This window comes from Rhipicephalus microplus, chromosome 6, assembly GCF_043290135.1.
Source record: "Rhipicephalus microplus isolate Deutch F79 chromosome 6, USDA_Rmic, whole genome shotgun sequence".
NCBI lineage: Eukaryota > Metazoa > Arthropoda > Arachnida > Ixodida > Ixodidae > Rhipicephalus > Rhipicephalus microplus.
The window spans coordinates 191,748,135-191,763,877 of NC_134705.1; the positions used below are offsets into that span (position 1 = coordinate 191,748,135).

At 41.3% G+C, this 15,743-nt stretch overlaps 1 protein-coding gene across 2 annotated transcripts in view; it reads right to left on the minus strand.

Annotated features, from left to right (window-relative positions):
• Positions 1–7,876: 7,876 nt before the first annotated feature.
• LOC119166737 (alpha-1,6-mannosyl-glycoprotein 2-beta-N-acetylglucosaminyltransferase-like) overlaps positions 7,877–15,743 on the minus strand; it is a 29,965-nt gene continuing 22,098 nt past the window's right edge. For both annotated transcript variants that reach the window (XM_037418064.2, XM_075867352.1), the window contains exons 7-11: positions 13,457–13,529; positions 11,812–11,904; positions 10,440–10,564; positions 9,495–9,600; positions 7,877–8,435 (exon numbers count right to left, since the gene is read on the minus strand). In XM_037418064.2, coding sequence (XP_037273961.2) covers positions 8,319–8,435; positions 9,495–9,600; positions 10,440–10,564; positions 11,812–11,904; positions 13,457–13,529 — 514 coding nt within the window. In that variant the 3' untranslated portion in view covers positions 7,877–8,318. The remainder of the gene's footprint in view (positions 8,436–9,494; positions 9,601–10,439; positions 10,565–11,811; positions 11,905–13,456; positions 13,530–15,743) is intronic.

Here is a 15,743-nt window from a genome sequence, read left to right on the forward strand (position 1 = left end):
AGTCGCTAATTTGCAGCTATGATTACAGCTAAAATGCATAGTGCACAGAAGAATGTGTTTGTCACATGATACATGGTATAACTATCTAGAATGTCTATTAGGAGACAGCAAGTCTACAGTATGGTATTGTGGCTATTCAGTGTCTTCACGATTGCTTCAGTGTAGGGGTGTGCGAAAATCGGATAGTCCAGGAAGAGAATCGGGCACATTATGAATATTTAACGTCTATTTGTACATGTAATATATTCACATTCTAGCAGAATTGAATTGGAGTACACACAGAGTATGAGCAACAAATAATCCAATTCTTCCCATACACGTATCTTTCAAGACAGCATAAATGGAAGTTTGGTTCCAAAAGCCTTCTCGCATCATGCAGGCTTTTATTCCTACGAGGGTGGACTTAACGATGCTTTTGCACCAATATTTTATGTATTTTTGAGGTGCAGTTGACACTTTTGAAGTATTCATAAACTATTCTAAAAACTTTCGCTCTTCCATTCAATTCACATATTGAAGTGAAGATTATTCGATTCAATAATCAAATTTTTCGCATATTCGCACACCCCTGCTTCATGTCTATGCAGGTATGAGTCTATCACTGTTAGCAGAGGGTCGAGCCTAGTTTCTGATAAAACGGAGTCATGCCGTCCTTTGCCATTAGACTCCTTTGAGCAAGGTAGCAAACGTCGCCGTCAACTACGTGTCAATGACGAAATGTATTGAGGCCGCAACGCTTCACAGGCCTCTGAAGGTGAAAGCCTATTGTTAAGTTTTTATTTTGTTATACATTGTTTTTAGTTATACTATTTTACACTCGCACACAATTTTGTGCTTATTTTATTCCCCGGTTTTATTTTCACCAAGAAACGTACTGCACTCAACTGATTCAATGAACTGCAACATTTACACGACGTTCGAAAGGGCTGTGCATCTTATTTAACCTGTGCAGTAAAAAGCAGCCTTTGTTCTCTTATACAACGACTATGCACTTTGCCAGCTTTCGCGCTTGAACGGCATCTTCGCACTGACTTTTAATTTAAATGCGCCACGACTATGTGCTTGAGTGTGAGCCGGATTCTTGTGCCAGAATATTGTCCATGAATTGCATGTGATTTTTTTTTTTAAATGTTGACACACCAGTGAGAAGAAAATAAACAACGTAATATATTTAAGCTGTCTATGTTTGCAAGTTTTATTATGTCCCCATTTGCTCAACGCAATGTGTCCCAACGTCCTCAATGTGTTCCCAGTTGTGTCCCCAATTTCTCGACGCTCTATGAAATGTAGTTTTCAGATCAAAGTAAAAGATCTTGCTTGCACTACAAAACATAAACTGCACTTCACTTAAGATAAAACTATTCATTTATATTTTATGACAATGCAAAATGCTGTAATCTCATGCTTAGGCTCATGCAAAACACATCAAATGTTATATTAAAAAAAAAGTTTATTTGCTGTACAAGGAATCAAACATAACACTGCAAAAACAAACAGGTCACGTAACTGTGTCCTTTGTGGCACGGAGTTTCCAAAAATTAACTAGAGGGGACTCTGGCACTACGATTGTTCTGCCACCATGCGAATGATGGGTAGTTCACAAATTTGCCTAATCTTCATGCTTGCGGGCTCCAAATGGACTTGTGGCTTTGTATATCGCTATGTTTTGGTTTTGTTTGAAATAGTAAAAGAATGGACCGTTATGAATTTGGTAAGCCGGTTTGAATTGGTTTGCCTAAAAAGGTAAAGTGCAACTGCTGAACAAGTGCCGGTTTTCGTTTCGTGACAAAGCAGCTCCGTGACACGTGAAGCCAAGCGGAGCCTCAAGTACGAAGATTAGACCAATTTGTTCACTACCCATCATTCCTATGCTGATCGAACCACCGTTCATTGCAGATCCCATAGGCACTAGCGCCAGAGTTCTCTCTAGTGTATTTACAGGAAACTCTATGCTTTGTGGAGCAGACAATGCATCCTGCACAAAACTTGTTAATGCCACCGGAAAGAATGCTGGAAATCAATTTTTTGTAACCGTTCAACATTCCACGATGAGAGCACTCAACAAAATGACCTTGTTAGACACTTTGGCTTGAGCAAATTGCACAGATTACGTAGTAAATATCAACAAACAAAACTAGCAACAAACGTTGCCTCGAAAGACATTTTAAAAATTTCGCGACACTTTTTAAAAAAACTGCGCAACTCTCAAAAGTAGAGCAAAAAGAAACACGCGTTCGACGATTATTACAAGAAGCGGGTTAATCGCGACACACCTGACAGAACTCTGTGCCAGTGGCTTACAAAGATTCGAGGTGTGATGACATTAATGACTTCGATATAATGGCAATTGAAGTGTACGGCACACATTTTCAATGACATAGAAACACACTCCTCCACTTCTCACTGGGTTGTGAAAGCTATTTGCACATGCAATATTATGAAAAATAAAGACTTTAAACCATGGCAATATAGGAAAGTGTTGTTTCTGATAAATGATGAACAATGCATCATCAGAAGCTTTGCAAGCGACTAGAATGCAGATTTGACACTCACAGCATCGCACCATATTGCACAATAATTTGGTATGAAAGACAAAATATAAAAAGATATGAAAAAAAAAGAGACTTGAAAGTAGAATGATTAATCAAGCAGTATTTGTCTATAAAATCCAAGTTTTAAAAGCATTAGTAGTATCAAGTATTTACCAATTATCTCAAACGAAAATTTGCAGCAACACTTACGAAACATTGTGCACCTATAAGATAGCTTGCAATTGATTTCAAATCTGGCTTCAGTGAGATATTTGCTTTTTTTTTTTTACCTGTTCTGCAGTTGACTGCTTGAATACACAAGTTGTGCTTAATCGCTCTATGCAAAACGTGGTGCACGTAATGCCGCTGTGGATGAAATGCAGCACTGAAATGGAGTATAATGTCTGTCATGGAAAAAGAACTGCCCATCTAGAATGAACGTGAAGTTTTGACATTCCGCAGCACAGCCCAGTGAGAACGCCAACTCGTAACGCTAATAACTCTCGTTCTACAAGGCACAGTGGAATTCAGCAATGGAGCAGAAAGCCGCGAACGAAATTCCCCGGCATGCCAGAGAACAAAAATATGTGTGCACAACGTTTGACATACGGCACTCCGTGCTATTACACGACTGTAGCTACAGATGATGCACACCGAGCGGGCGGGTGGGTGGCCGTGCATACAAAAAGGAAGCGTCGCGCAATTTCACAAGGACTTCTCAGTCACATCATCGCTATGTACAAAAACGAGGGGATGACAGTGCAACAACTCGTGACACTCATTCCCAGGATGCAATGCCCGGTCGGAAAACCCTTTGGTTAGGAAGGCAGACGTCTCCGGGACGCAGCTGCCGTACTATAGATGTAGGTGGCACACAAGTGGGATCACATTTGCAAAGTTGCAACAACATACAGACAGGGCAGTTAAACTCCATACTCTGCCCGTGGCGAGGATCTTTGGTAGGACCGATGTTGTAAGACATAGAAGTAGACTACTGGCAGGTCAAAAGCTGATAGGCCTGCCGAAATGTGGCACAGCAGCCTGTTATTTACACAAGCTGCAAGCGACGCCTCACTCTACAATTGCATCCCTTCACAACTTGGCAGCAGAGCGTTACATTTTTCCCGATTCAAGTGTAAGCAAAATTAATGTCGTAAATTTCACCAGGTAAGACTGTTAAGAAAAAAAAAAGCGAGAATTACGAATGCTAACTGCAGAAAAGAGCTTTCATATTCGTTTGTAACTACTATTGAAAGTCTTTGCTTGTATGTGATTAAAAAAACAAAAGATACGCATGAATGGTGAAACTGCAGTTCCACCTACTTGTGCACTATGCTCAGTGGCAGCAAGACAATTTGCACACCACAAGACTCGAGAGCAATTGTTGCGAAGCATTTGTGTGATTTCCATTTCAGAACTAATACTGTAGGGCTTACTCAAGTCGTAACCATGTATAACTTACCCACACTCAAGATTATTATCACCTACGGCGAACTAAAATTTTGCGCCAACCGCCAAATGAGTTTGGACGAGCATATTGGGGCAAATTGAAGTATTAGGTCATCTGGAGAGAACGACACTACAACTTCAAGGAAGCATGCGCGAGCCTGAAGACAGTACTGTCTGCACTGAAGCTTATGCTGCTGCACATGGCAGCTTTCGCATGCCAGTAGTCTACTACACAATACAGAAGCGTACAACACCGTGCCCTTGCTGCAGAAAGATGTAAAGTTTCAGACGAAGTGCTTTCAGGCCTGAGAAATATCGCATGGCCTAGCAACGAAAGTGTAATACCCTGCTAAGCACGTACTCATAAAGTGAAGCACTTGCTACACGAAAACTGACTTTGGTGCCCTGCTTAGAAGAACACACACAAAATACACTGGTGCTAACCTGTGAAGCCAAACAACCTTGCACTTACGTATCAAAGCAATACTCCTTGTAATGCAATTAGGTGACACCAAAGTTATTTCATAATAACGGCGTTCACAAAAAGTGCCCCAGACTAAAGCATATAATGTAAACGTATTCAAGGTTGAAAAGCTAAATGACTTAGCTGTTTGAAAGTCTGAAAGAAATGTATGTACACTGAATGAAAAGTATTTAAAATAAATAAAATCAATCATAAACTTTGCTTTGGCTGTGCAGAAGGGTGGCCAGTACCACTCTTTACAAGAGCGTAAATTTGGGCGTTTTTTTCGTCGCACTTGTTTTCTCTTGGGCTCTCGCATTCTTCTGCTCCTTTTTCTTTTTTTCTTTAACTGGGCAAAGCTGACCTCATTAAAGTTCTTTCTGTATGGTTTCCTGCTGTTCCAAAATAGAAAGGTTTGTGAAGTGTAATTTTTCATGAACTGCTAATACCACTTATAGACAGATGGAGGAGCAGCTTAAAAGCTGCTGACCGCTCAATAATGTCAATGCAAACAAGGTGGTCTTGCCTGACAGCCACAACCAATTCCTTAATACCATTTTTTTAACAAGCATACAGAAATACTGCATTTTATGTTACCAAGTTCAACTGACATTTAATTTTCAGGGTAAAAACGGCAGGTTGCTGTGAACACTCCGAGTTAAATTTGGCCAAGCTACGTTTCTTACATAGGTTAGCTTTAATAAGTATATTTAATCATTCTTACGACTTTACGTGACCGCACGGTGTGAAGCAAACACTGCCAACGTATCACTGTATGCAAGGGCCAAATAATCCCGTGAACTAGAATTTCCACAAACGGCCTTCTTATGAGACTGGCGATAATAACAAAACTGACTTTTACATCACACCCGCCAGCCAGTACTTCAACTTCGCTTTTCTGCCTTCAAGATACAGCTAATAGGGAGTTTTCGAATAGGGGCCCCAAAGAAATATCGTCAAGGCCACTGCGCATGCGCAAAACCCAAACCACGTTTGGGTTTTGGGTTGGGGCGCTATTTCTCGAATTTAGCAAAAGCCCCAAAGCCTGCCCAAACGTTTTGGGTCAGACAAGCGTGACGGCACCCACTAAAGCGACAGCTTTCGGCCAAGACTAGAGTGACATGGAATAGGGGGAATGTCCAAGGCGCCGGAGACACTATTCGAAAACTCATCGCTCCTGCTTGACCAAGAGCGTTCGTACGCAGAGGGCTTTTGAAAACTCCCCAATTCAAAATTCCCTAATATTTCTGTGAAAAAAATACTTGCTCGTTTTATATACAATCTTCAACAGGGACTACAGAACAAGCTTTGCCCAGCTTAAGTGCACACTGAAATAAGTTTAGATGTACCCAAGGCAGTATGCCCGTTCTCAAATTTCACCCTTAAACACTTGAAGAGTTCCTGAAGAAATAGATCCTGAGAACTCTTGCTGCAACACATACTAAGTAAGATAAAATGACTTGGTTAAAAAAAGCACCGAAAGTTGTAACGACATTGGGTTTAAAGGCGACAGGCATGTCGCTGCCTTTGCGCTCAGTTCCTTCTTCAGCAAGAAACATACATTAAAAAAATTTTTAAGTGTGTACAGGATTGGTATGCTGCACGAGAACACTGGCATAAAATGAATTAACACATCTGGCACAAATCGCTGCGTAGTGCCCGCCGGGCTATACACCACGCAGAAAAATATGGCAACATACAACGCAATCACCCTGTCCCAGCAAGAAAAATAAAGAAACAAACAGCAGGTGTAAAAAGATATTACAACAAATGCAATGAAATGCAAACAAGAAAACAGAACGAGAATAAAGAACTAACGACAATAATAAGGTCTATATACAAGTATAAAAAGGCAATATAGTACTGGAAACAATATCTTTGGGCATCTAAAAAAGCAACTGGTTTTAGGACGACACTTTAGGAAGTTTTTGGGCATTTTAAAACAGCAACCGCACACTAGTGAATGTTGCAGCGAACTGTAGACTGCGACATAAGAATGACTCGCAGAATAAACCGAGACGGCCAAGCCGAAAACCAGCAAAACAAAAGTTTCAGGTCATCTGGGTGCCACAAGATAATGCAGCGAAGTGCTACAAAACAAACTGCCACAGACCTCAAAACATTAACTAATTAACCAACATTCACAACATTCAAAGTGCCTCGAATATTAAAAAAGTGCTGCATAAAACAACCAACAAAAGAATCAACAAACATTTACCGTTGGGCTTTTCCGCTAAAACGCAATAAGACAATGCCTACCTTGAAAGTGCTTCGCAATATGTTGTGCACCTCAATGAACTCTTTTGTAAGGCAATAAATAAACTGTGTTGACATCCAAAAAAGTGTAAGAAGATGGCCAATTTTGAAAGGAACACTGCTTCTAAGGACAATAAAAGAGCTGCGGGGGCTGGCTAAGAATAATTCCCAAAGATGGATATCCTCATCAGGAACGTTATCTACAAGCTAAAACTGTTCCTTCGAACAAAAATATGTATCAGTGCAGCTTTCTCACATTTTTTAGCTCACTACGACGTTCCCTAGATAAACATAACCATTAATACCATGTATAACCCACCAACATGTATTTTTAACAAAAGTAGTAGGTAATCTTTACGGACGTCTACAACGGAATCTAACACGTACTGTTGGTATTCAAGTGACACTTCGCAGACAATTCAGAGCAGTTGCCATGAAGCAAGAAAGCATGGCAGTGTCGTCATCTGATGCTTGTGGTAATGTTGAATGGTCCTTTAAAGCAGCTAAAAGAAGAGCTATTCTGCCGATAACGAACTCCTTGGCTTTCATAAAATCGCCTGATTTACTGCGTAGCTCACCTAATGGCCAAGGTGTCATTCGGGAAGCATCATATCATGATAAAGATCAGTCAAGTAGCTGTCATGAGATTTGCCTAGTTTTTCACAAGCACGGAAAGCAAGCCTACGAAATAAGAAAAAAGACACAGCTACCGATTCCGCTGCACTCTGAATGCAGTCCTTTTCTAAGTAAAAAACCATTACCTCATGATGAATAGGCAATCCAAGCCTTTACAAACAGCCAACAAATTTCTGATTAACACTTGGATTGCCACGAGAAAGAGAGAAAATTTAATTAGTTGTATTATTTAGGGTGCAACGAAAAAACAGCTGGTAGTAGACCCTGACCACAACATTCGTGTGCGATTTGTGGAGTGTACTCTCATTATTTTTATACTGTCAACATTCAGTTGAGACAGCAGTTAGTATAAGAAAGGCCTCTTCAATTTACCTGCGCAAGTTGTGGTCGAGTTCGAAGCAGAGAAATACAGGGCTTCACAAGTGGCAAAAAACACCTATTTTTACTGCCCGCAACTTTCATTTTTTCCAGCCATCCCGTGCTCGTAACGATAAAGTACATTAACCTTTATCGCTATGAGCGCAGGAGGAGGTGTAAATGTGTGATGATGTACTGTTGGGATCAGTGTTGATCGATACATAGGTGGCATTTTGAAGAATAAACTTTGGTCCAAATTTACCACTCATTTGTGCTTCCTGTTCCTTCAAGTCTTGCCCCTACTTGTAAAAAAACAAATTTCTATAAACTCGCCCGAAGTTCGGTTCCTGCACAAGCCCGACTACTCAGAACTACAGGGCAACTGGAAGAGGCAAATCCGAGAGGCACGAGACCCCACTTCACAGGTACCATACATATGACACGTACACTCCATAAAACACCACTAGATGAACGAGGAAAGCATCACCTCACAGCTGAGATGGCTCTTCCCCTCGAGACACGCTGCCGTGTAGCAACCTCGGAGCAACGCGAGCTGGAAAATACCTTTCGTACCAGAAGAGAGACGACTGGAAGAGTGGAGGTGGATACCCACAACGCTGCGGGTGCTACCTGTGCACAGTGGAGACAGAGCTGCTTCTAAGACAGAGTTGGTGGTCTCGGACGTCACCCCAGCCCCCGTTACCCTTTGGCGGCTTCAGGTTGCGCTGCATGCCGCGCTTGACCTGCGCGAAAGTAAAACGCGAGGATAACGAGGGAAAAAAACTTAAATATTGCAGTTTAGCCGCAACGGTGATGCAATAAATACAACAGGTAAAATTGTAAGTAACACGAAGTAAAGCTAGCAGCTAAATCCCTCAAATCAAATTTCACAAAACTCTACAAAACGCTGCTGTAAGGAAATATGGCCACTTCAGGAAGTGGAGTGCCCTTTCTGCTGTCTCATCTCTATGCATAGTAAGCAGTGAAAGCACAGCACGTACAAAGGTATACAAGCCATCTAATAATGTCTGCCAAATAAAGTGCATGCCATCACTCACAAGCCCACTGAATCAAAGCTATCAGTTGCTGCTCGAGAGATGCAGCCCCCCCCTAACGGCGCCCCTTCATGCTCCTTCACCCAATGAAGAATGAGGGGGTGGCTATTCTTCTCAACTTGAGAAGCCGTCAAGCAAGACCTCGCAAGAGGGGCAGTGTTATCGCATGCGCCCTTTGCGCAACGGAGATGGCCGTCTGGTCTAACCTCTACTTTAGCCCCACTTGTTCCCCGCAGTCTCTCACGCACTTCTACTATTGTTTCATTTTTATTTAGAGCATATGTTATCGCTATGTTATCGATTTGGACTTTAACAGAACATGACAACAATGGCGAAAGCCAACGTCTGCCAAGAGGGTCCATATAATTGTTACCATAATGAAAAATCGAAGCAGAAACTTCCAACTGGAGGATTGTCCCACAGTGTATAAAGACCACTTGGACTTGCATCAGTTACCTTAACATATGGCAACATTAGCATACATTAGCCATCGTTAGCAAACACCAGCAGACATTAACCATCAATGAGCCAACACCTGACAGCACTATCCACCATTAACCTGTGCGAAAAGTAAATTCAAAATCAGTGTGCAAGCCATTGCCAAAGGGCAGGTGTTAGTAGTATGCAACTAAATACTGGGAGGCAGCACAGGGTGCATGCAGATATCTCCAAATTAAATAGCTCATTCTCAATGAAGTCCAGGACCTATCCGATTTTATTTGAATGTACAAGAAAGGCAGCGCTTACCTGAATGCCCTTGGGAAACAAGTACGAGCGGGCGGAGCCTATCACATTTCTCGCCTGTTGCACCATCTTTTGACTCGAGCAGTTCTTACTCCGGTGGTGCACGCCACTGCAACAAGCAGGAAGGCAGAATGCAAACAAAAGAAAAAGAAGCCGTTTCCCACACTGCCAGTGACTATGAGCTTGTCTGACAATGCAATCGACCCTGCAGCTCTTTTTGTAAATCCGGAAATTTTCGAGCCTGTGGAAGTGTAGCGACGTTTGAAAACCCCTCCTGCAGGGGTAACTCCAGAAGGATTCTGCTTGAGCCAATTCTTCAGGAGCCTACACGATGTCAATTTTATTGCCACAAGCACTTCATTCTGTATTATCATGTAAATTACCATTTGGTGCAGACCACACTGGAATGTCCGAGAACCTTCAAGATTGTAGCAGGCTTTTGATAAGGTTGCACGTGCGACATGAGTAGTCAGGTTTATTCTAAAATCTATGTGGCCACCAGTCATATCATCGAGATGTCCATTCCTGTATGTATAAAAGCTGATGCATTTTAACAGTTACCAATTAATCAATGACAAACACACACAGTAAAACAGACTATGTAGCAGTATTCAGTTAAAAAAAAAACTACCATAAGCTATGCTACATCGCAGCATGCATGCATACCTCAAGAAAGTTAAAAGGTGGCCAGTCCCTTCTGCACTAGTTGCAATTAGCACATAAGTTTGAAAAGACCGCCTCAAAAGCAAGGCAACATATCGACGGGAATCTGAAGCATGTTTTCCTGCAAACGTATTGTTCAAAAATGTACAAAATCTAAAACATAACATCCCCCCCCCCTATCACAAAACGAGCCCAGATACAACCCCAACTTAGGCTCGGAAAGCAGTCATCAATGGCTAGTGTTAGCACAAGACGACGTGATAAGCAGGCAAGGAAAGCACGCACCACTCGCCGGTATGAAAGACGCGGGTGGACTTGACCACCATGGCCTGGATGGGCGCCGAGAGGCACATCGTGCTGACCCGGTACAGCGACCAGTCCCAGTTGTAGTCATCAAAGTGACAGAACATCTGCGTGATGCCACATGAGGGTACATTGTACAATATGAAAGCTTAGGCACCCTCTGAATGTTACACAGATGGTCTTCAGTTCACCAAGACATTACACCTACGTTTTTTTTCTGTGCACTGTACAATCATGAGACGGAATCCTAACCATGCCAGCAACATCCCAAGTGAGACAGATAAAAAACACACAGATAAATGACTACAGTTACCTTGATGAGAGCCAACAGACTATAATGCCAAGGAAAACATAGGGGGTGTTATTAATAGTAATTGTAATGTAAATGTTGAAAAAGAGAAGTGGAGGAAAAGGTAGACAAAAAGGTAATATACGAGAGATCATTGGTCAGCTGCCAGCTCACGTGCTACGTGACACCATCAGGCAAAAAGAGTGGTCCACACTCCCACATTTAAACGCAGATATATACCCCACAAAGTATACGGAAAAAAATATCTTTTAGTGCAATTTTATTTCTTTGCATGCACATTACAATTACTTCTAACAACATCCCCTATACATACAAACCTCATTATAGCAAAGTTGCACCTTACACGAAACTATAGTTCGTTATATCTGAAAACTCGTTATAAAGGTACAATTGCAATGTGATGTTTAACGTCCCAAAACCACCATATGATTATGAGAGGCGCCGTAGTGGAGAACTCCGGAAATTTAGACCACGTGGAGTTCTTTAACGTGCACCCAACTCTGAGCACACGGGCCTACAGCATTTTCACCTCCATTGAAAATGCAGCCGCCGCAGCCGGGATTCCATACCACGACCTGCAGGTCAGCAGCGGAATACCTTAGCCACTAGACCACCGCGACAGGGCTTTTATAAAGGTATATTCCTAAAACTGTATCTATAGCCATTTAGAGCAGTAACCAGTCGCACATCTTCCAATGCGACTCCTTTAGCTTCTAAGCTCGAGCAGTTGCACCACATATTTGACTGTACAGAACTATGCTTAAATGAAAGCATGTTTATTTAGAATAACCCATTCAGAATATTTAAAGGGTACTGGACTTATCTCCCTAAAAATTCCCTCCTCCAGGCTTTATATTTTCATGCACAACTTACTATCATTCATTACAACTTCAATAAATAACTTATCATTACCTCAGCTCGTGGACCGCTAAGTTCTCTCCATGGGCAAATACCAAAAAAGTCTTACTAAAAATCTCTAAATCGGCCCCAGAACAGTGCACATTTGGCAAATAAAGACAAGACTAAGTTTATCATAATCCTCACGTTTGAACAGTTGTCGCGGATTGTGACCCAAAGATCTCTGTAGAGGACCATTCCCATGTTGTGCTTGCTGGAAGACCACTGAAGAATCTCAACCTAGTCGGAAATTTCGTAGAGCAAAAGAGCACATTTGAAGTCTGGAATTTCAACAATCGTGACCAAATTAACTCAGCACTAAGAACAAGACACTCTACAATGCGACCATCAACTAGCAAGGGCGTAGTCAAAAATTTTTTCCAGGGGGGAAGGGTTGAACCACCTCCCCCTTGGCTAGACCCATGTGTACTAGAAAATACTGCAAGCTTCGATGCAATTCTCTCACATCAATGTTCAGAGACACCAACTCACCTCACATTTAGGACACATGAACAAATTACACATTACAATGCCTTTGAAATAAGCCTAATTAACTGGAATAAATCACAATTTATCTTGGAAATGCATAGCAGTGCCGTTAAAACAGTGTAAGTGTTCTTTTTTTTTTTTTTTTTGCACCCATAGTGCAACAGGAAAGCACAGACAAATGCAGTAGAAAAGTAAATGCAGTACAAGAAGAGACATTTTCATAGCACTGCTTTACAAAAAGTTGTAGCTGGCAAATAAAGTTACGGTATTGAGATGCCATCAGAAAACAGAACTGAATGAGAGGGAAACATTCCATAAAAATTTCGAATATCTGCACGAAGGACCAATGCTTTATGCACTGACAGAAATTGTGAGACTGCTTCAGAATATAGATTGTATGAAAATCATGGTACTAGTATTCATGTTCATTTAGCAGCAGCAATGTCTTTATTGTCTCATTCTAACTAAGGCAACCTAAATTAACATTCGATTCAACAAAAATCACTTTTGACAAGCACGTACGTCATGCCGCTAGCGTACACAGCACAACGTGCTGTGTAGGCTAGGCTCGAGCGAATATTCGAGCACTTCAAATATTCGAACAAGTACTAACGTATTTAAATTTGCTTTGATACAAACTTAAATTACAGGACATTTCGAAGTACTATTTGAAATTAACCAATAGGTGTACATTAGTTCACATGTAACGCCCTGTAAAGGTGGTTTCGCTACAGCGAAAAAAGTGCTGCGCATATGAAAAACAACTATCCAGGGGAAATCAATCCCTCTTCAAGGTTAAATGAAAACATATTGCCCTCGCATCGATTCATCTCTTTTTAAGATTAAAATCTTCTTATGCTAGCTGATATGCTCTAAGTATAGTAAATTTTAAAGCGTAACATCATCATTGACATTTTTTATCGAAAATCAAATTCTGCTACTATTCAAAGTTGCTTCCACTTCCTTTGAACCAAGAAGAATGACATTTGTGCATGCCTCATTTCAAACTTATAAACAAATTGCGAAGATCAGTTTGGTCATGAGAAATATGCTAATTTTTTTTCATAATACTCGGTATGTGCTATTCGAATTCAATTTAAAATGATTCGAACCAGCTCACTATTTGCTTCGAATTCCCTTCAAGCCAAAAATTCAATAAATTCTAGTCACGCAAGCCTAGTCTAGGCTTAAAGGTTCAGAAAACCATGAATGTGACGCCGACAGTTTTGAAGTTAGAAGAAATTACAAAAAATTAAAAGCATGAGAGAGTGTGGCATAAAAATCCTGTACACGCAGCACGCACCTGGTTTCCGGTTATGTGATAGTTGAAGGACTTAGCGTAGCTTCCCAGGACCAACATGGAACACTGTTTGTGACTGAAAAAATGCACAATAAAATGTATTAGAGATGAAGCGCACAAGAACGCAATAATCTCATTATAAAGCCATATTTCCATGTCACAAACATGAATTCACAACTCTTCTTTTTGAAGTAAGCACAGCTATGAAACAGTAGGAGTGCAACAAGTTGCGTATAAAAATATAACAATAACGAAAGTTTTGGATCCAAGTATTGAGAGCTGAAGCATGACGTACAAATAAAATGTATTTGTTGAAAGATAGTTTTAATGGTGGGTGGTTGAGCAAATTGATTACTAATCAAATTTTAACTCTAACATCTGTTAATTATTGGCTGGTCATTTTCAAAAATACCGTACATCCCGGATATATCGAACTCAAAGGGGATTGCAAAATAGTTCCAATATATCGATAATTCGACGTAATAAATATGCACACTTAAGGCATATTAATGCATTGCAGCTCTGAAACAGCTTTTGGAAATCGTAATAAGTGTTGATAAGACGATTCGCTCACAGAATGCTCAAGTAGAGGTCACAACTTCTTTTGCACGTTACTGCCTGCCTTTATTTCACATGAAAATAGACTGTAGACTTGTCTTGCTCTTGTACACCATCATGTTCATCAAGTCATTCTCATTAATCGAGCACTAAAGCTTTCGGAATAAACAAGTTCAGCCCCTTCAGCGGCAATAGCAGTGATTGACGATGAGCGCCGATGCAAGCTTTGTAGCGCGGTAAGATGTTTAGCTGTGGCATTAGCGTCTTCATAACCACACGGGCACAGTTCCGGGGCATTGGCAACGTCAGCCATGATATCAGCCTCGGTGCAGTAAGAAACAGCGATGTCGCCGTATGCACAGATGAAGTTACTTTCTGTACTCCTGTACAAGGTAGCACCGGGAAATGCTAATAAGTAGTAAAATTAACCAAGGAACCATTGTTAGCTAACATGACGCAGACTAGGTCGTCACCTGTCACCAAAGCTACCGATGAAACTGTGCACGACGGTGCCTTGCTTGGCGTCGTTCCCAAGCACGAGTTATCGTGTTATTCCTACGAGTGACACAATGTTTATTTCGACTTCCGATGGAAAATTCAGCTGTAACAAGTGAGAACTACTGAAGTGCACAAGCCGAAAGTGGCAACGCTTTCCACAAACAACAAACTTAACGACCACATACCCCCCCCCTACTGGTATCTTGGCGATGGCGATGACACTAGGGGTTTTGAAGCGGCAAGCCAAAAGTAAGAAAAAGCGTGGCCTCCGAGATCCGTATTTTACAACCGAAAACAACAAAAACACGTCAGTAGGTTGCGGATCCCAAAAGCCATACATTTTGTGCCCGCATGCAATGATGCTTGAGCAAACGAGGAAGCATTGATGTGATTTTGGCGTCCTCGGTAATTGGTCCCTAATTGGTCCCTTTGGAAACACTGTGTCCCCGCGTTACAACCTACAATTGATTGCGCATCACCTGCCAGAGCACTCACAAACACTGCGCAACCAACGAATTACACCGTCTCTTCGTCACCTGAGCCAGGAGCGATAGAAGCTTGTTAGAACGCGGCCGAAAAATGAGCAATCTGTCGGAACAAATGCACTTCCTGGGCTTCGGCCCGGCGCAGGGTTCGATATATCAGATGTTACGCTTTGCGGGAGTTCGATATACATGTGCGACAGTCCCATAATTTTGCATGGAAAATTCAAAGGGATGAGTCAACTGTTCGATGTAGCGAATAATTCAATATATCCGAGTTTCGTATATCCAAAATCGACTGTATTACTACTCTTCAGCCATGTTGTTGGGTTCATTGCCTCATTTTTTTTGCACTGTACTTTACATTCAACAGAAAGTCATCATTATGTTACCTGCATTAGGGTCCAAAATGTCCCCCTCTAACAATTTCCCTATTGCCAACCGCAGTGATATATTTAGACAAAGATTATGCCTTCATGCAGCCAAATGTTATATATTATTTCGCCTAGTAATGCGAGGTCTCTATCAATGAGGAAATGCGTAATAGCTACAGACACTCGACACTACCAACACTGTCAATGTGCTGAGTATGCATCAATGTTTTAACCCAACTCTTGCAACGAGCGCTTATGGGGCAATGTTAATTAAAAAGATTGATTGAATGATTGACCGCACAAAATGTTCATCACAAGGCCACAATATAACGGGAAACAGTTTGTTTGAAATTTTGTTGATGCAAAACTGCATCCAAT